This window comes from Eurypyga helias, unplaced genomic scaffold (assembly GCF_000690775.1).
Source record: "Eurypyga helias isolate BGI_N326 unplaced genomic scaffold, ASM69077v1 scaffold7239, whole genome shotgun sequence".
Taxonomy (NCBI): Eukaryota; Metazoa; Chordata; class Aves; order Eurypygiformes; family Eurypygidae; genus Eurypyga; species Eurypyga helias.
Window position 1 is genome coordinate 39,562 of NW_010272669.1, and position 22,823 is coordinate 62,384.

The window sequence follows — 22,823 nt, forward strand, 5'->3', positions numbered from 1 at the left end:
TCCCTGCTTTTTTAAGGCTATAGTTCACTGCTTAGAGATGACATGGCCATATTTTTAAATGTCTTCTGGTTTGTAGAGGAGTTACTGACTAGATGTCATGTATGTTCCTAAATCATGAGAAAATATATCAGTTTAAAGGACATACTTGACTGGGACTAACATTTATTGTCTAAATATTTAGACAACATTGTCTAAATTTTTAGCTATCCCCTGAAAACTTTACATAATGGTGTTATCCATTATGAGAGTGCTTACAGTTGGCCAGAGCATGGAAATGGATTACCTAGACCTTTTCTCACATTAAGTTCCCCCAAGACAATCACCTCCTGAAATGTAAAAGCCAAACCCCACTAGAATATCAATTTGCACAATGACATTTCAACCACACAGTAGTCAAAGTGACTATATGAAACAGAAGAGAAGTAACAGGGATTTTTAATTAGCTCTGACCCCTGTTGTTGCAGACAAGTCACTGTTTTGGGACCTGGTTCAGTCATCTCCTTGGCTTTCTCAGCTGCAGGAGACTGTGCAATCTTCTCTGGTCCTGGGAAGCTTTGCTTTGTCACCACAGGGTGACAAATCTCTCCTCAAGCCACAACACAGAGAGACCATCTCTCACATTTTATACTTTGAGAAATGCTAAAACACCCCACTTTTAGTTTGAGGAGTTCTTTCAGTGTTGATCTGAGAGTAGAAACAAGCTCTGAATTAAGAAAGATACTAGAACCGTAGCAGAATTTACTTCTTAGTATGAACAAAGCATGTAACTTATTTTGATTTCTTCCATAAGATCAGGCATATAGCAAATTAAAAATACTTATATACCATCTTTGCTAGCTAGATGTAAGAAGGTAGTAGAATTTGCTTTTACTCTTCTGTTCCTCTTAAACAACAACCAGCCAACAAGAATCTAACTCTAGCTCACTAAGGATTAGGTAGATAAACATGGCTTATTTATGAAACAAGATGACTCCATTTCGCCCAACTTATAGCAGCATGTATCCAACATAAGCATTTGATTTTATGCCACATACCCAGAAATTTTCAACTGTAAATTCTTAAGACTGTATTTTTTACTGTAAGATTGTTTTAAATGAAAAATTGCAAATTACAGCATACTAACATGAGCTTTGATGAAAAGTACATGCAGAGTAAATGCAGTTCACAAACTCTGTGCTACTGGTATATCATGAACAGAGGAGAAGTGAATAGAGGAAACACTGCAGTGGCTTAGCCTTCTCTGAAATGTTCTCAAAACCAACTCTGCAATAATTCTTACTGGTGTAAGAAGCTAATATTTTTCACAGCACCATGTACAATAAAATAATTATATTTATGTTTTTAAAGATTAAGACAAACATACTTTGTGCAGCACTGTTTTAAATGTCATTTCAAACACAACAGGAACCCATGTCATATCTTATAGCACACAGCTATCTGAAGATAGAGTTACCAAGTTAAAAATCCATGAAACACAGAGTACACTGAGTTTTCACAGCAGCTCAATACTTTTCTGTGAAAACTGTTGGTAATCTTTGCAAAGCAACTCTTGCCCACTGAGTTCCTAACTACAAGTTTTTAGAAAGCCTCTTACCTTGTCCTCTTGGTGTTCGTTTCCTGCGATCTCTGAATGCTGCTCCGGACTGCAAGGCCTCAAGCAGACTATCCATCACTCCTGTCTCATCACCCTCTGAGATAGGAGAAAAACAACATGAATCTCAGTACAATTGAAATCAGACTCTAGGAAAAAAAAAAGTGTTGTCAAGTTTATATAACACTTCCAAATAAGAAACTTATACATTTTAGTGCAGTGGATACTGTCAGTGCTTCAGGTATCACTGTCTAGTTTCCGTATGATGCTCTATTAAGCAAAATTGATGCCAATCCTACTGCTCTTTCAACTTTGAGATGTTGCCTTGTGCATTATTGATGACATCTTCAGCATGCAGATAGACAGCTGCTGGTGAATGACTGCTGTCTCACTGTTAAATACTTTTAAGACTTTCCTCAAGTAGAAACAGGTAATTTCTGATTGCTTTAATCAACGCACATGGAAAATCTGATGAAACTGAATGGCCCTAAGTAAAATACTTGCAATACTGCAAGTATTTCATACATTGTCTCCCATCCTCCTGATGCATGCAAGCCTTGGAAAAAAATGTTTATCTGTAAGACATGCGAGGATATACATGCTATGTTATACACATGTAACAGCATACCACAGCACAGCCTAAGGTAAGGTAAGGAACGAACAAAGAGGGGAGAACACTAGGTGAAAGTAGGTAGCGTAATATTTAAAAGCCTAACATTTCTACTGCTAAATTTTTCTCTTGCCTTTTTCATATCCAAGCAAACCTGTAGCCTTTAAATTGCTGGACTTTATGGGGCACCATATAAAGCTGGGTAGAAAGATTACTTCCTTTTTATGTATTTAAGTTTTTAACTTCCTTTGCATTTCAAGTCTGTTAATAACCATTGATAGCTGCATTCAACAGTGTGACAAATTTAGGTCAAAGAACTGCAATGTTACAAAACTATTGTTTTTATAAATGCCTCTTTCTCTGTTCACATGTCTGTGTTATAACCCAAAATGAAAACATAGACTAGACTCAGAGGTAGGTGGACATTTTATTCACATCTCTCAGACTTCAAGTTAATATAAATTTCCCCATCACAAAGTGGGAAGATAATTACTTCATGCAAAAGATGTATATTACAGTAAAACACTTGTGACTCACACAAAGTGTAGGAGGTTAAATGCACATTCAAGCTCTCAAATGTTCAAGTTTAAAAGCAGTTAATTAATGCAAAAGTGATTCTGCCCTGGTTCTCCATTACATTTCGATTTATTAGACTAAAATCAGACTTGATATAAGTGCACACTGATCCTAAAACAGTATCTGGTTCAAATTTCAACATGATGATCATCAGTGTAACTACCTGATAAATTTAAATTATACATCAACCTAATTCAAACCATTATGTACAATATACAACACATACATGAAGTTATCTCCAGTATAAGATGAAAGGGAGAAGAGCAAGAGTAGCAACCAGCAGAAGGCTCTGAAATACCAGTTTTTACTGGTATTTTACATTTTTTCTAAAAATCCTTAAAAAACTAAGCTTCTGAGGGATAAATGAGTGCAGTAGCTGTTCTTCATTCACACTCAAATACACAAGGCCAGGATCTTGTCTAAAGCATACAACATAATTATTTGTCTTTGTGCTCCTTATCAAATGCATGCTTATTCATTGATTTATTGTTGGCTGTGTATTAAATTTATTTTCTAAATCAAAGGTGTGTGAATACACTTTGTCCAAACTAATACACATCAAATTGGTCTGAAACATGTAATGAATGCAATACATAGAATTAGTTAATATGTTAAATATTTTATGCATAGAAAAATTACAGTATCATTCAATCTTCATTAAAAATAAGAGTTAAGAGTTTATTCAAAAAGACAAAAATCCTTCAATACTACATAAATGTTTATGCAGCCTTTCACTTCTTTTTTGCTGAGTGTGCTACTCTCTCTGCTCATTACTGCAACTGCTAAAAACACCTTCTTTTTGGAATCTCAAAATACACCCTATAAAGACACATAAATTAATGAAGCTGTAGAACACAGTGATGAAATTTTTAACTCCTCAAAGTAAAATCTATGCTACGTCTGATCTCAGCACTGCATCTGGATCAAAGTCGTTAGGTGATTAAGTGGGAACTGGACAAAGAACTGCATTTTCAGGTAGCCTTCGTTAAAATTCGTAACTAAAATTCAATAGAAATTTCAGCCTGTCCCCACAGTTCCTGTGGGGAGGCACAGACAGAGGAAAAAAAGATATGATATATGAACAAATAAAGTCACATCTGAGATGAGCAGGCAGTGTTAATGTCATGATACTCAAACTTTTCATAATTTTTGACCAGTTATAGAAAACAGAAGAAAGGAAAGAGAAAAAGGAATTGGACTAGGCCATAACATGGAAGTGTATATAAGAAAGACTGGCATAAGCTTCATCCACTTAGGAATGCTCAGGAATTGTCATATCAAGCATCTAGTAACAAATTTGCTGTGTATAAAGGCAATACTCTGGATGTTACACTTGGCTTTTATAAAGAACAACAGATTTTAGATGAACTGGTCATAATAAGCATTTATTATTTGTGGTCAGATCTTTATGTTAAATGACTAGACTGCCAATTTCAAAAAGGAGATCTTTGATAAACCATAAGAAATTAAATCAGAAAACAAAGATTTGGAAGTACAAAAGGGTGGGGGCTAGGGGGTGAAAGACAGTATTACAAATAAACCAGCGTTAGACATGTATAATAATGCCACACAGTCAAACTGAGTGAAATTTTCACTTCAGTGTTAATGAACATAAATAAAACTACCCCTTGAAACAAAGACAAGATAGATAAATGACAATGGATGGGTAATGCCAAATCAGCACTAGAAGCCTTTCTATTTTCAACTGTCTTCTAGTGTAGATATGACCTTGATATTTATGAGGAAAACTATTCTTCCAAATAAAAATTGTTTGTTTAGAATGTTTACAAAGTCAAAAATATATTAGAAAGTGTGTGATCAAGCATGACTAGTCTTAGTGTGTTGAAGAAAAATCAAGTTCTAAACTTCAGAATTAAACTACTAATTGATTGTAATGTAAGGTTCTTCCCCAAAAAAGTCAATGTCAGATAAAAACAAAGCATATAATCTATTCCCAGAACATTATTTTTTAACTTCAGCTTTTCAAAGATACATAACCTGTCCTAAACTCAAACCATTATTTATATTTTATCCTACAGCAAATGGCATGTGAATATGGAATGACAGTATTAACTTCACAATTCTAAATATTTAGAAACAAGAGAGGAAAAGAAACATTTTTAAAAAAAGGTAAAATTAATGTAAGTGTGCTTTGCATGTGCAATACCATTCTAGGAAAGACTGTGATAGTATTACATGAGCCTTTTCCTTTGTAAAATATAAAATCAAGATATAAAAAAATATTCCTCAATGTGTGAAGGACTAAAAGTTTCAAGCACACTTTTAGACGAGACCTGGTATCACTGACTGAGTTTCCCTTCTGCTTTGTACACATAAGTTTTTTAATTGTCACCATCCTTAGATGGAAATCTCTCTTTGACAAGTACTTAAGATAGGAAGTGTTTAAAAAAAAAAAAAAAATCAAGATGCTTTGCTGTTCTGTGTGCCTTATGTTCCTTGTATCCACTTGTGCCGGTTTTGGCTGGGATAGAGTCCAGACCAGCGAGTGGGCTGGGGGTGCACAACAAGTTGGGAAGGGACACAGCTGGGACAGCTGACCCCAACTGACCAAAGGTATATTCTATACCATATGGTGTCATGATCAGCATGTAGAGCTGAGGAAAGAAGGAGGAATGGGGGGGCGTTTGGAGTGATGGCATTTTGCCTTCCCAAGTAACCGTTATGCCTGATGGAGCCCCACTTTCCTGGGGATTGCTGAACATCTGCCTGCAGATGGGAAGAGATGAATGAATTCCTGGCTTCGCTTTGCTTGTATGCTCAGCTTTTGCTTTACCTATTAAACTGTCTTTATCTCAACCCACCAGTTTACTCACTTTTACCCTTCCCATTCTCTGCCCCATCCCACCAGGAGACAGCGAGTGAGTGGCTGTGTGGTGCTTAGCTGCTGGCTGGGGTTAAAGCATGACACCACTGTAAGAGAACTTGGATAAAAACAGTTCAAGCAGTTAACAGTGCAGAGATAAAGCTCATCAAGCACATCAGGCCTCTCACCCAACACATAAGTACATGGAGCTGACATTTAACCTACCTCTGGAACACAGCAGAGGGATTAAAGTATCTTTACTTTTTGAAAAATAGTTACTTGAAATAGCCTGCTCTTGCACTCTACTATGACTATATCTGACACAGATGTAAAACTAGGATTCCTCAGAATAGGTAGGCAATTTATTTTAGCATAATATGTACACTGCTAAATTACCTATGAGGACTGCAACAAAGGTAGAAAGCAAACACTTGAGAATGAAAAATGTTTATTTTTTCTTATTTTTCAGAAAGCAAACACAATACTTTCACCCGCTTCTGAAGTTGTCTGAAACAGAGGAACCATTTCAACATGCAGATGAAGATAAAATATTTCCCTTTGCTATCACTGCTAGCACCTTATGAAATACGACCCTTAAGTGAGATTTAGCATCCTTGTTATTGATAGTACATTCCTTTACCACATACTGAAAAATCTCATCTAAACCTCAAAGATATCCTAACATCCATACCTCCTGATACGAAATGTAAAATTATGTTCTTTTCTATTTATAACTCACACCATTAAAATGAAAATTGAAGCTGACAAAAAATATACAGTTAAAGTATCATTCTTCTGCTAGCCCAAGTAGCTACAAAAGCTACAGCTGAGCCAAGACAATAAGTTTTACTGTCTTTTGGGGGGTTTTTCCTTTTTTTTTTTTTAAATTTCATATTGCTGAAATGTCGTACTGGAAACTGAAATGTGTTTAAGTCTGTTGTAGCCTATGAGGCTTTTAAAATCATTCTTGCAATTAAAAGAGCAATTCTGAAAGATCATACTAGAAACCATGTGGCAGTGCTCTGTGTAGGGTCTAACCTGAACAAAGAATGAGAAACGTATGTAAAATCTGAGCTCTTTCATAAACTTTACATAAAGATGGGAATATTTCACTCCTTGGCTTGTTTCTTATAGTAGGCAATGCCTGCTGATGCCTCAGGATGTATTCTTGAACTTGTATCTGTGTTAGTGGCCAGCTCTGATGATTTCAACTTCCTGAGAGTTTTTAGTTTCTCTCCTTTAAACAATTGCACTGAATTGTTCAAAGAATAGGTCCTTATCTTCTTCAAGACGACAAGTATCAATTTCCCTGAAGCCAAGCTCACTTCTTGCAAGCTATTTTCAAAATATTTAACTTCCATATTTTACTATAATTTTTTTTTGAGTAAAAGTATTGAAACATTTAAACTTCCTTCCCCCAAGCCCCCCTAATGAACACAAAGAGAGAGTAGATTTATGTGAGGTCTTAAATTAAACTGGGAAGAGATTCAGCATATTATATTCTATGAAAATTTAGGAATCTATCTTCCCATAGGTGATAATCTAAATTCTGGCAGACTTTTTTCAGGACCTTCACAATGACTGCTTTTTGAGTTTGCACGAGAAAAGAGGCTATTTTGATTAGAAAAGTTTTCATAAACTTAGGCCCTTACTGAAAGAGTTTGATCAAATACTACATTAGGTAACACAGGCTGCCTATGTGCCTGCTCCTCCAAATGGTTTCAAAATGATACTTTTATTCACATCTTGCACCACACTGTTTTGGGCTTCGAACATTTAAGTACCTTCCCTAAGTCTGATGTGTGTCCTGTATGAACTTTAAATCAAGACTTTCTACTCATGATCACTACCAGGATTTTTAATTGTAATATAATCACTTAAAAAACATCAGTTTACAGTGTCTTTTGGGAATTGTGTTCTCCTCATATATTTTCATTTTATTCATTTGCCAAATTAATTTTGCATGAATAATAAATATCTTCAGGAAGTAGTCTTCCTCAGCATTTGCACTAGAATACAATCTCATGACTTATTTACTTCTTAATTAAAGGAGAACAAGTTAGGACAGTATGACTGATACATGAACCTATACCTCATGTCAGTTTAAGAAACAAGGCAAATCCTTGCTTACATACCAATTAAGCTCATTGTTTATGATAACCTGACCTCAGGCTTACATAAAGTTAACAGAAGGAAAAAAAAAAATGTGCTTTGTTGTACTGGCATGTTATTGAAAACAACTTTTGAAATGAGCACATTTTCTTATTTTCAGAAAATGTCACAACTGACAAAAAAGGAATGTATTTAATTGAAATGCATCAGCATTACCCCTGGGGCCTTATTCTGAATTGACTTACGCCCCTTGCAAGGATGACTTTCACTAAACTTCAATAAATAGGCTTTAACATGGATTACTTAGCAACAAATGGGAAGACATTGCCTCTTTGTGGGAAGGAAAAGATTGTGCAGCTCAAAAAAAAAGAAAAAAATCATATAATACCTAAACAATTAAATGCATCTGTAATCAAATCCTACTCCTCTTTGAAGGTTACATTTCATTTACAGTACTAAGGAACTTCTGATTTATGTGATTAGCAGAAACATAAGGCAGCACAGAATCATCAATGCTTTCAGCATTAGAAAATAATTTTCTTGTAAAAATTGCTGTTAGTGGAACAACTGTTCCAATATTTTAGGGAAGAAACCAGTCTTCAGAATTCATTTTGAGGAAGGGCAATTTCTTACATATTCTTGATGACTACTTGGGTTTTTTAGTATTATTCTTTAATCTTGTAGTGACAGCATTCAATCTATATTTAAATTACTCCAATTCCTAAAACAATTTTAGTCAATTGTACTAATTGATGTCACAAAAATTATCAGATTTCAGTGCCAGAACCAGAAGTGACCAGTGTTGGTCTAAATTTCATTTTGGGATGACAATTACGAAGTCAAGTAGGTAACAAAGAAACTTCTCTGACACATAACATATTATTAATATCAAAATATTAGTCAGATGGTAATTGCTTTATATGAGCCTTTCTACCTTTTAGAATAATACTTCTCTAGCTGATCGCCTCATGTCACAGAGTTTACAAGAAAGGAAACCTTTTAAAAATACAGTTTGTTTTACAGAAAAGATAACTGCATGCCCGTATGACACAGAATCAATTATCTTTCATCAAATGACTTGGTCAGAATTCTTGGTCAACTCCTGACAGCCCCATCAGTACACCGTCACTTCTATCACACATTTAATCTCAGCAAAAGAGAAGTAATTAGTAGAGACTGAATTGATAAACTTCATTTCTTAGCATGATACCTCAACAATACATCCAGTTGGGAAGGAGAGAATCCTTCAAAAAATCTTTTTTTTAAATTTTCCAAAGTGTCTTTGGTACCTATATTCTTTTCCATGACAATTAAGCAATTTCAGGTGTACTGGACAAATACAGAATCTGAATATAACACAGACATCAAAACTTATCACAATTTAGAATGTGTAACTGAGAAAATTTACTGTTGACCCTGATATATCACAGGATTTACCTGGCATCTACTGACTAGCCAAGTCCTACTGCTACCATGGAAAACTTCACTCAAAACAGTAATTATAGCAGAGTATATTGTTACAAAAATACAGAAGATAACAGAAACCAGACATAGTTTCAGAACTCATCTATAATCTAGAGCCCAACCTTGAATATAAATTTCCTCATTAAAAGTCACCTGTTTTGCTATACTTGTACAGACCAACTTTAAGAACTACTCATACAGTAGCTACTACAGACCAACTAACAAAGAACCACTGAAATCAACACCGTAAAGTTCAATTCAATCAGATCACTACATCTGAGAAGAGACACTAATAACATTTCCAGCAATTCTGACATCCCCCTCATTCTCAAGATGGCTTCAAACACCTGCCTAAACAGAGCTTAAAAAATTTGGAGCAACTCGTGCATAATTGCTTCGAAGAAGAAAAATCAAACCCCATCCTGGTCCTATAGATCCTGACATTGAAGCATAATGTAAATTTCCTTCTAATTTTTTTCTGTGAATGTTATGTGAAGAGTGCAGCATATTCAGAAAGACCATCGACATCAATATGAAGAATAATGACTTCCCAAAGGAATTGTAACACTTGCCTCATTGGCATCCAGCACCATAAACTAATAATCTGTAGAATGTAAATAAGCCACAAGTTTTATCAATCCAGATACACCATGAAAACACGAGCCAGTATATAAATCCAAAGGATTAAGGCTAAGACATTTTCAAAATAATGCGTATCTCATAATAAACTTAATAGAGATTTCTGTTTATGCTAAAGGACATAAAAGGAAGACATAAGAATCAGGGAAGCACAATCATTAGAGAACTGTGGCCAAAGTAACCTTCTTGAATTGTAGCCAGCAACAGTCAATTCAAGTGTTAACAACGGTTCAAGGAAACACAGCAGAATTATTGCTGGTACTAGTACATACCAGTTTGAATAAACAGCTTATGAATTCTTATATAAGAGTACTTGAAAAGGGAAAGTAGGAATATCCATCAACCACTAGCACAGAACTTCATTTCCATCATCTTCATCTGCATTAGGGGAGAATGTTAATATGTCTTCAAAACAATTAATTCAGTACTAATTGGGACTGAGGAAGCTCATTCTATCTTTTATCCTAATACTGGTAGTTAAAAGGTGATTTTAATTGCCATAGTAATCAGATATAATGAAGAGCAAAACTGTTTCAGATTAAATAACATTTGCATCAGAATTGCTGTTATATGCTTTTCAGCTCCTAGAAAGCTGTCTTCAGTTCTTTTTTTCTCTCTCTTGTTCAGATATGCACATGGAAGCAATGCTGCAAGAATTTTGCAGATGTTAAATCAGATGGAAGTAATGAAAGACTACGCATAAATGTATCATAGCCCAGTCTGCTACAGCCCTCAAAACATAGGAAACAGTGCTGAAAAACAGCTGTTATCGAATGTTCCCTTTCCACAGCGCTGGTGCACACTCAAGAAGAGAAGGGACTGTTAAGCCCTCTTCCTACAGAATTCCTCCACTCCAATGAGAAAGAATGGTTCATGATTTCAACTGTGAAATTTGGGATTACTAGGCTTGTGGGTCAGTCACATAGGTCTTTCTCTGTCTCCATACTGCACTGGGAAAACAGGCACACAGAAGTACCTTTCAAAAATGACCAAATGTCCCCAAGCCCTACGGCTACAACTGAGGAGCTGGAGCTTTCTACATGCTAGTAAAATTGTCTGGAACTAACAGATTCCAACAGTTGCCAGAATGCCCTGCTATGGCTTTGACTGCATCACAGACCAAAGTGAGATGTTCAGGCACCACGTAACAGGAAATATAAGATTTTTTTATCTTGAGGTTTTAATATTCAACAACAGGACTCACTATAAATTGCTTTAAGGTGTAGTTGTAAATTAGTGATGTATGAAATCCACTTTTCACTAAGAACAGTTTAAAGTTCATTCTGAAAAACGTTGATGCAAATAAGTGGAATTCCATGACAACACAGAAATTTCTCAGCCAATCAATTCTTTGATTGAATTTATCAACTATCAATTTTGATAAAATTTTTAATTGCAAATTTTAATCACATTTAAACAGTCACTTTTATATGGTTATTAATATCTTCCTCAAAATTGCTCGAGCATGCCATAGATAGGGAAAATGGTGTTACATTACGAAAATATTTCTCAGAAATTCTGAGTTGTTCCACAAATTGAGCACTACATAATGCTTTGCCCATCATACTCTTTTTACATAAAGTCTCAAAAGTTGCCTTTGGCTGCCATTGCACAGCCGTTTCTGTCCAAACCACCTCATTTGTATCAACAATTCTATCCAAAATAATGCCAAATCCACTGATTGCAACTTAAGAACCAACTCCCAATACAATTGCCTTCAAGACAAACCACAGGCTCAAAAACTCTTAGTCTCATTTAATATTTATTTCTGTTTAACTGAGGATGTCTTAAGCTTTCTGTATGTATTACTGACCTTATTTACAAAAAAAATATTACACATTGGTATAATGCATGGTGTACATGTTGGTAAGTTCCTACTGTAATTTTTTATTTTAGAAGGTATATGTTGATTCTGTCACCTGTCAGTCCACTTTTTTTTGCATGAAAACACTTGTATTTTGAAATGTGGACATGTTTTAAGATTTAGAATTATCTAAGTTTTTACAATGCTGCCCACTGTAAATCACTTTAAAGTTTACACAGAGGTGAACAGTTACCTGTATTTTTACATTTGTCTTCACACATTTTGGAATGCGTAGTGGGATTTATATCAGTTTACAGATAGTATTTAGATGACATCTCAATTACACCAGGCACTCCACAAAGAACAAAACACCAAACTGAGTAACCTGGTCTTTAAAATATTGGCAACTCTAAGATTGCTTTATAAAATGGAATGGTAGAGAACAGTTGTTAATTCCAGCCACACCGCAGTTATCTGCTCTCTCAGTTACAACAAGAAACAGAAATTCATGTAATATTTAATTAATTCTAATTAATTCTAGTCTGGACTCTCTAGTGGCCACAAAAAAAGTTGTAGCTGTTGAACCAGGTAACAGAAAAAATACTTATAGAACTACACACTGAAAGTCTGGAAACTGAAGGAACCCTATTGCTCTGACCTGATAGGCTGTAGCAAAACATTAACATTTTATTCTTGAAGATATAGCTAGGGAAATAGCTGAAAGAGAGATAGGTTAAAACACCCTTTGGGTGAAAATCACCTTGTCAAAATGACAGCTCAAGAGGACATCTGTCTCCGTCCTTTAAGTCTTCTGTATCACATTCACTTAGAGAAATTTGCAAACTATTTATATAAGTAGCAATGAGCATACAGAATTAGATGTATGAAGGAAAAAAATAGTTGTTTGGCCAGAACAGTTAATTGAATGTCAGTGTTGTGGAATCCAGTGTGGATGATGCTCTTCTCCCACCACAGCAATTGAGTCGTAATATGTGAAACTGATAGTTGAATATATTTAAATATTAGAAAAATATTTTAGAATTATGAAACTAACTTTGTGTCACTGGTTTAGAAACATTAGTTATTTAAATGGCAATTTCAATGCATTTGTGCATGTACAGTTATTTATATATTTGCAGTTTCAATAAAAAATAAATATGATGCAAAATTAAACTTTAGTTGTGTCTGTTAACAGGAAAGGTTTTTCATGATAAAAAGAAAAATCTTATCAGTACATTGAGGTACCTATGTCACTGCTAAGCAGTGACACCTGCTAAAAAATTAACAGATACAGACAGGTATGTTCTCACTGACCTGAAGCAATTTAAGAAGGTGTAACTTTGTTAGCTACAGTCCTTCAAAACAGACCAATTTACTGACAACCATATCTAAGTGAGATTCTCATACATTTCAACAGCTAATAAAACATGTTCACTTACATTGTCTTCAATGGTAGCTTAAACTAACCTCCCCCAGTGTGACCTGAAGCACAGTGATTGAGGGGAGGGTGATGATGGCACATTGAGGTGATTCTTACCCCACTCACATTAAAGTGCCCCTCCATTACAAGGGACTTTCATCTGTCAGGTGACAGATATGAAAGAAAGATTAGTCAAATGCTGACAGAATGTGTTAGAAAAGTCCCATCAGACATGTCTATGAGCTTAACTTCACAAAATGTAGAAAATGTATTTATGCGTCACATATATTTAAATTTTTTAATTTGTTTATAGTTAAAATTATATTAGCAGGATCTTTATATTGCATGAAATTTAAGTTTGTCATCTACTCAAATCAACACAGTTGCTAAAACTTAAACTACAGCATATTCCATGCAGTAGCACTGCCACTTCAAGCAAGGCCAAAATAATAGGATTTGTGGTACCACTGCAGAAATGCTCCAAACCAGGGAACTGAACAAAAAAATTGCAGCCTCAAGTAATCTCTTGCACAATGCAATGCAGTTTTACTACCTGTACTTGCCTTCTGGAGTCAGAGGTAAAGACTTAAAGCCTGTATTTTACACCCTTCTGGAAACTGTAGCATCATTATCAGGACCACCCAATTCCTCCTGCTTTCTTACCTTCCCCTTTTGTAGGGTGGCCTCATGCAAAATACAGTATTCTCACAGATGACAACACATTGCTTTTTATCATGCTGAAATGTCACTTTGTACTTAGGTTCCAAGATCAACCAGATTTTCCAGCTCCGAACAGGACTGTCGGGAGATTATCCACTATAACATGGAGCCTCCACAACCAAAACCAAAGATGATAATTGCCTCATTGCCTTCATTACAGGGATGTTTCCAGAATGAAATTAACAAAAAATCAAGTAAGATGATACTTCTTGGAAGTAAATCCGTATGAAAAAAATCAATTAACTGCTACAAATAAAAACAAACCAATAATTCACAACAAAGCGTCTTGAAAGGAACGTTATACATATTAATTGGCAGATATGAAATGACACGATCAGGTCAGCTAAAACAAAACAGAATTTTCATTGAAAAAGTCAATCTTATTTCATCGTTAAAAGCCAACAGCAAATATTTTTCATATTGATCACAAATAGCCTTCAGTTTGTTAATCCTTACTTCCCTTTTCTTTTAAAAAATCTCTCTAATGAAAATGATACCTTACCTTTGTTCATATCAATCAACTGCTGCTTCTTCTTCTGTCGCTCCAGTTTCTCTCGTTCAGCCTTCTCTTTCGCCAATTTGGCTCTCCTTGTTTTCTCCTCCAATTCTCTTCTTTTGTTGTTTTCTTTTAGGGCCTCCTGCATTAAATAAAATGAATATGGATGTCTATATACTGAGGAAAACTAGAAAGAATACCAAAAATAAATACAGTATCTGTGAAAACAAGTTATGTCCAATGGGGTGCAGGACAGGGACAAAATGGGACTGGCACCCAACACTTCAAGTATCTTCCTGAATCTTAGAGGGGAAAATACAACTTACCATACTATCTGTACACATTAGCTTTATCAAATAATCAGAAGGATGAAAACTGAAATAGCTTTGCATTTTTAGTGAATCAAAAAGTTCCAAATTTTCAGCACCAACCTGGGGTTTTTTTGTTCTTTTTTTGGTTGGTTGGTTGGGTTTGGGGTTTTTTCTGTTGTTTCGTTTGGTTTTCAGCTTGTTTGTTTTGTTTTTAATTAAGTCTAGCTTAAACCTGTATCTTGATGTTAGGAGGGATGAGTGGGGATGAAGCCAAATTCCCATTATAAAGGACTTAATTACAAGTAATTGAAACTCAGTTACTGAAGTTTAGGCTATAGTTCCTCAAATATGTTTATCGAAATATCCAAAGCAGCCCAAATCACTTAAATACACAAAACACACTGGAAGTAATGGAAAACAGTTGAATCTATAGATTAAGACTCTAAATCTAAAGTCTCTGAGTCAACAGATTACACAAACAACCAAACTAAAAACTACAAAAATACTTCCTGGAATTAAAAAAAAAAAAAAAAAGGCCACAAAACCACACACCAAAAAACACCACAACAAAAAGGCCAAGAACAAACAACCACTTCCCATGATCTTGCCTCCACCCGGTCTAGAAGATACCCTCCTTTCCCAAAGAAGGTTAATCTCAGTTTCCTGCTGTGGTGGGCTGACCATGGCTGGCTGCCAGACACTCACCTAGCCACTCTCCTCAACACCCTCCTCAACAGGATGGGGAGAGAACAAGACGACAAGCTCATGGCTTGAGGTGAAGACGGGGAGATCTCTCTCCAATTACTGTCATGGGCAAAACACTCAGGGAAGATTAATTTCATTTATTGCCAATTAAAATACAGTTGGATGGTGAGAATGAAACACAACAAAGAAAACACCTTTCCCCCTTCTCAGGCTTGACTTCACTCCTCCATTCCCAACGCCTCTATGTCCCCACGCATCCAAGTGTGGCTGCAGGGGTGAAGGGAACCAGGGGCTGCAGTCAGTCCGTAACAGTTCCTCTCTGCCACTCCCGTCCTCCTCACAATTTTCACCTGCTCCACTGTGGCTCCTTCCCTGCAGGCTGCTGTACCCCAGGATGAACCTGCTCCAGTGCGGGCCTTGTCTTCCCTGGGGGCTGCAGGGGTGTTCCTCTCCAGCACCTGGAGCACCTCCTCCCCTCTCATTCTCCACCCTGGGGCTCACAGGGCTGTTTCTCACGCTTTTTCCCCTCACTCACAGCTGGACAATGCTTCGCCCTTTCTCAAACACATTTTCACACCAACACCGTCGGCTTCACCCCTGGGCTCAGCTGTGCCCTGTGGTGGGGCTGTTGCAAAGCCATCCCGAACCGGCTCTGCCTGGCACTGGGCAGCCCTGGCCTGTCCCCACCAAGGAGGCCCCTACAGCATGCCTCTGCCCGCACCCAAACACACAAGTCCATTACATTTACTCATCATTTCTTTTCAAAAATACCTTCATAACTCCTTTTACACTGCCTTCTCTCTCAAAAAAGAGAAATATTTGAATTCCCTTAAGCTGTTCCCAAAGATCCTAAATTTATCCTTAGTTTTACCTTCCCTGAGATTCATTTATCATGAAGAAATTCACTGAAATCCATCATGATGGAATTTCACCTAATGTCACAGGCAGGCTTGATAAATGTTAGGGATAATTTTCTTATTTATATTCACCACAGCTACATATTTACGGCTCCCTTACCTCCCCAACTCAGAGCACACTAACCTCCTCTAACTACAAGAACTGTAGGACTGAGCTTCAAGTGGTTTTTGAGTCCAAACACATTATGTCAAACAAATAGTCAGAACAGTAAGGAAGATACTGCATCCAAAAATGTCTAGAATTAACATGGCACATGGTCATTAATGACTTTTCAACTTAAATAGCTAAACAGTCAAGCCTTACTAAGCACAACATAAATGGTTTCCATGTTAATTGTACTTTATTTTCTACACAATTTAATCATGCCTTAAAAACTAGAAAAATTATACAGATTCAGAAATACAAACAAAGAAGATTTCTTTGTGGATGTCTTTGTAAATATCCAAGACAATGTATCAGATAATATTATTCCAACAGTAAAATTTCCTTAAGAAATTTAGGGCAGATTGGTATTACTGCATTCTATATATTCCCCAGAAATTCCATTTAAAATGTTTATAAGTGAAAATGACTACTCATACATGCTAGGAAGAAACTACAGACATGACTGTCACTTAAAGGAAAAAGAAAAGCACATTTAGGTGTTAAGATTTATATATTGTATAGTATTTAGGAATCCAAGACTCTCATTCACTCAAAGAAAAAAGAAAAGCATACTTCAATGTGCATATGCCATTTTAAAAGTTTACTGAGGTAAAATACTACGCATAGTCCCTTCTTTAATACCTGATACTGTTTTGCAGAGATGCTGGATACCACAGTTACCAGGAATGTTACTTGTGGATGCACTTGAAAATTGAACCAAGAACTGCTTTTGCTGTACCATCACATAACTGATCACACTGAGAAACACTTTTTCTTTCAGAAAAGAGAATTAAAGCAGAAAAAATCAATGTTTTATCCTTTTTGGTTTTGGACAGTTCTGTCTCTGCACATTCAATCACAATTGACACAGATTTCATTTTACTGCAACTTCACAGGCTGTAATGAAAGTAAATGCCCCCAATCTTATGAGACAAAGCAAATAAGAAATGTCACAGCTGAACTAGTAGCCCACTAGCCATTGACATACTATTATTAGATCATAGATTCTGTCACATTTTCTAAGAGGAAGACTACAGTAGACTGAACTAAACAAGCTCTAAAGTTATTGTATCTGGAAATTCACCTTGATCCAGACTCTACAAGTCCTAGCTGAAGAGAGACTATATGAGAATACAAATTACAGTTCATAAAATATGCTGGCTGCCAATGATGAGTCAACAAAAGCCATTCAAAATAAAGGTTTAATTTTCCTGAAGAAAAGTAAGGTAACAAAATAGTGGTAACTCTGTGAGAGTGACTATCTTCACCTACCTACACTCATCCTTTCATCTACATGCAACCAAAAATAAACAAAATCCACCAAAGACGTGCAGTACAGGAAGCACAGAAAGGTCACATAGGCCTGCCCAGTATTTCTTCAAAATACCATTTATTAGTATTTTATTGTATTCCAGGATGTAAAGGCTTTAGAGTATCTGCACACACAGTCTCTTTCCAGAGGCTATGCAGGAAGAGTCAGGGACAGCAAGTAAAAATCCACTACATGCTAACTGGAAATACCAGAGCTTTTTTCCAGCCTGTTGCTACAGGAACAGGTTGCAGCAAAAGGGCATTAACATCCAGTACTTTCTGCAGTGGCCAAATCGGGCATTCTGCAAGGCAGGAGAGAGACACCCCAGCAGGGCATCACTCCAACACACCTCTGGGGCTCTTGGGCCCTAGACTGGCCATTTCAGAACCAACAGTGCAATGCAGCACTGCACAGACAGCTTCAGAAGCTTTTTCATAACAACATGAAAGGGTTATTCTAGAAGAAACAAAACAAAACAAAAGGCATCTTATCCACTCTTAGCTTTGCTGTAGTACTCTGGTAAGTGCTTGGTAACAGCCCTAGCACTTCTGATTGTTACTTAGTGCATTCTTTCCTGCCACCCCTAATTCTCTTGAACCTCCTACCAAACCAAGTAGTTTTATTCCACATTCCTTAAATTTTAACTTATCTTCTTTTCATCTACATAGCAATTCAAAATTAATATAGTGAAAAAAAGAACAGCAATAATCTATTTGAACCATCAGCATCACTGAGTGCATGCAATCTCTTTCCTTCATAAAGTATCTCAGAACCAAACCATGCAGAATGTACTTGTTTGTGATCACTCTCCATCAGGCAGTCTGACTCTTAACCATTTCATATTTGTTCTCTCATTTGCTACTGTACATTTAGTCAGAGCTGGATGAAAGCCTGAAATAAATTGTTTGCAAGAACATACTCTCAGTTGTTTTCAAGTTACATGCTGAAAGCAAAATACATACATATTCACCTGCATTTATAAACATACTTTTTATTTGAATTAATATTGCTAACAAATTTGATTCTAGATTTTCAAAGCTGATTGAAGATGATTGTAAATAAAGTTAAAGAGAATTTTGACTCAGATGTACAGTGGTTTCCTCAGCATTTGCTCTAGCTGAATTACACCACCAATCCATTAAGTTTCCTTTTCTACAGTTTTACTGAAAAGGGTTACTTTTCTCTCTCATGTGGCTTTGGTTACTTCATTATTTACTATTTCCTAAGTTTCTACCCCTCCAGACTGTGGACAAGCTTAACAATTTCTAACATAAAGATGACATGATTCTACACCTGCCTTATCCCAGTGTTATTCAGGCCCCACCAATCTGAAGTTAATCCTTAAATTAAAAGAAATCTGGACATCATCCCATGATTTCACCCCTCTTTTCTTCATCATACTTTTATACTCTCTATACCTATTCTATTCCAAGATCTTGAGTTTCACTGGACTTCTTTTAATACAGAACAGTGCTATTTCATGGTTTTGGAAACTTTTAAGTATTGAATGCCAGTGATAACCTTTCTGTGTAGGGTTGCAGGCTTAATTACCTAAAAAGGTAGAGATCAGTTTGAATACTAACAAAAAATAGCTCTGTAATTGGCACTGCTTTTTAAAGAGAGGGAAGAAAAATCAGGAGTTTTGTTACTGCAATGTAGCTCAAGAGTGACAAAATACAGACTAGTGTATGTACTAGTGTGTAGGTATACACTACACAACCGTATTTATTCTCTAATTAAAGAATAAAAACATTCTAATAGTTACAAATCAGACAAATGTCACAAAGCAAGAACAATCTTTCCTAACACCTTTGGTAAACATTTGGAGAAGTATTCATCTGGATACTGTCTTCTCAATGCACGTAAGTCTATGCAGAAGCTGAAATAATTTTCAAGTGAATCTCAACAGACAGAAATATTTTAATGTATACAACCCCTTTTTTTGATATGCTGTTCATGACCCTCCGTCTATCTGGATGGTGCATAACAGCATGCAGTTTTGCTAATTCAACTGCAGACTAAAAGTCAGAGAAAGTTTGAGGGTGGGTTGTTTGGTTTTTTAAGTTTTGTTGTTGTTGTTTGGTTTGTGTTTTTTTATAAAAACAAAAGCAAATTATTGTCTCCTAGCAGAGAAACAGCTTCAGCAACAAATATTATCTCTAATTAAGGGAGCTAGTTGAAGGGGCACATAGCTTGATGTTTCCCCTTGTGTTTATTAGGATTCACTGAAGGAAGGCTCCAGCACTCAGAACTGCCAGTTTATAGCTTGGCTTCCTTAGGAACCCAATAAAAAATTAACGTATCTCTTGCATTTTGCACATATATTAAGTTTCAACAGACAAACACATATTCACACCAATATGGTTGTAAATAGACACTCAAAGGTAAATTATTAAAAACAAGAAGAGTGTAACACACAAATCTCCTTGGATATTAAAGATGCAGTTGGCTACAACGCAGCCATGCACCAATAATGAAGTCTGCCTGTGATCCCTCAGGCCTTCCCTAAATTTGCCTTGCAACTGCAAAATATGTGAACTGAAGTTCCAGGAAAAAAAATAATATCTTTTTCAGTCATAACTCATTAGGAACTACAAACTCAGATTAACTGGAAATTAATCTACAAAGAGAGTTAAAACACAGCAGATTAAGCAATCAGTTTACATGTAAAAGAACTATCTTTCACGAGTATTCCTTGGAGGATAACATACTCAAATACACTGATATTGTTATGAAAATAATAGAAAATAGACGCAATAAGCTGGTATTAAACAAGAGCAGACAAATTCAATTTCCTGATGGGTGGTCATGAAACAGTAAGTAGAAAAGATTATGTTTGGATACTGCCCTTGGTTTATGCATCAGGGCCATTGCATCTGACATGAAATGTCTTTGGCATGCCATTACACATCAAGATTTTTGGCAAATGTAGCTGTTGTTTATTGAGGTAGGGAGAAAGGGTTTGCCACTGGCTTATCAGCTGTGTTGCAAAACCACTTAAAACTGGCAGTGTAAGGTAGAAGAGATTTTCAGTGTTCACTAAACCAAGTTTAGGGCTACCAATGAAAAATTATATTGTATGTCTTAATTATTTAACAGTATATGTTTCATTAATTACTAAATAACCCTCAAGTGGACAAATTTCAGACTGTTTTATTAGCTCCTTTAAATCAATATTTGGATACCAGAATAAACATGCATGCCTAACTCGGGTTATTCCTGAAAGAGACAGAGTTGAAGTAGATAGATAATAACAAAACTGCACTACCGTCACTACAAAAAAAAAAAAAAAAAAAAAAAAAAAAAAAAAAAAAAAAAAAAAAAAAAAAAAAAAAAAAAAAAAAAAAAAAAAAAAAAAAAAAAAAAAAAAAAAAAAAAAAAAAAAAAAAAAAAAAAAAAAAAAAAAAAAAAAAAAAAAAAAAAAAAAAAAAAAAAAAAAAAAAAAAAAAAAAAAAAAAAAGCCAAATGTTTGCTGCTTTGGGCACACTCTGAGAGGTGAAACCAAGGCCCAAAGAAAATGAGTTATTGTTTTGTTCAAAGAAGTGATATTTCTGGATCATGGAAGAGACAAATCAGTAGTTTGAGTAGTTTGGCACACGAAGCTTTTTATAATCATACAAGTGCAATTGTTCACATTCCTTAACAAAAAAATCACTCTAAGGTAAACATATAAAATTTGTTCCTACAAAAATGTAAATCCAGTAGAAAAAGTGATTTTTTTTTTTTTTTTTAAACATCATGACCATGAATATAATGTGTTGAAATATTTCAAAGTTTCTGGCTAGAAATTCTCCACAAATTTTAATAGAGGCTGTGAGAATTATATAGAATGCAGTGTATATTGACATAAAGTACCCAAATAACAAAATAAAATTACCTGGGTTTGAAAGGTTTTCCATGGTCCGTTCAAGACAGGGCCGATGGACTATGAGAAGGAAGTGTCCTAGAGACTGTGTGGCATTACAGTCCAAAGAAATTATAAATGTGAAAAAAACCCCCAGCATTGAAAGGATTGCTTATTCATCTGCAATTTTTTTCTTAAGGTTTCTTACTCCTTCTACTTCATGCTTCATATTATATTTTGACAGGATAATCCAATTCTATTATCTTGCTTCGGATTTTCCTAAACACGATAAGCAAGCAAACATGAACTTAGGGAAGTGAATGAACTGTAATTTACTACAACATCAGCAAGCTAATTGAAAATGCAATAATGCAGTGATCAATTCCAAACCACAATTAAGACAAATATAGATTCAAATTATCAAATTATCTTAATGTGATACATGAACAAACAGAATGATGAGGCTAAAATTATATCAAACACACGTGTGAACAGTTTAGAGAAAAGTCAGATTCCTTCTAACCCATGACAGTTTTCTAGAAATCTGTTAGGTGCAGATGTAAGCATCTTCCATGGAAGGGGCTCTTTCAGACTTAAAATCTTGCCAAAGGGAGTTACTTGGAGCAGGTAATAAAGTCTGTGAGTTTACAAGAGGCTTTCAACATTTGGGTGAGATTCACAGGTTGACTACTGCAATAATCAAAATTCTGAACCATGCCTGGTTTCCAGAATGAAATGAGGATTCAAACCCTGAATTTAAATATTATAAACTTCCAAGATAATGACTGGGAATAATGTGATTATTCAGTTGGACTCACTACCATCAGCACTGAACAGAGTCTCTTTAGAACTATCAAATGGAAAATTCTAAAGCAAAGTTTTTAATCCTATTCCTTTTCAAGATTAGGAAACTTAATAGTTTCCTCTAGACCACGTTTTCCTATATTACATCTGAAAATATTACTTAATCCAAGACATCGCTACCAAGAAATGTGACGTCTATTGCTTTTACCCTATCCACAAGGGCAATCACAAAAAATCACCACGAAAACAAATTGCAACCCTGTCTATGCTGCCTATTGTTTCTACACCTGCCTACTTTTTAGTGCTTGCAAATGCAGTGTACTGTAATTCAGTTTCATTTATTTTACTATTACTTGTTTTTACATCTTTTGGATATCTTCAAAGAGAAATATCATCTTCACTTTTTATATAATGGAGTACCTGCTCATCTGGTAGGACTAACAGCTTGTTAATAAAGTTGGTGAGCTCCCACTCCTATGTGAATTCTTTTACTTTTGATTCCATTACATATTAACTTTTGTAGCCTACA

General features: G+C 35.5%; 1 protein-coding gene across 1 annotated transcript in view; it reads right to left on the reverse strand.

The window, feature by feature from the left end:
- Positions 1-1,594: 1,594 nt before the first annotated feature.
- Positions 1,595-22,823, reverse strand: part of DIAPH2 (diaphanous-related formin 2) — a gene marked incomplete at both ends in the record, with an annotated part of 136,788 nt that continues 115,559 nt past the window's right edge. Inside the window, 2 exons of the mRNA XM_010159202.1 lie at positions 1,595-1,690; positions 14,263-14,398. Coding sequence (XP_010157504.1) covers positions 1,595-1,690; positions 14,263-14,398 — 232 coding nt within the window. The remainder of the gene's footprint in view (positions 1,691-14,262; positions 14,399-22,823) is intronic.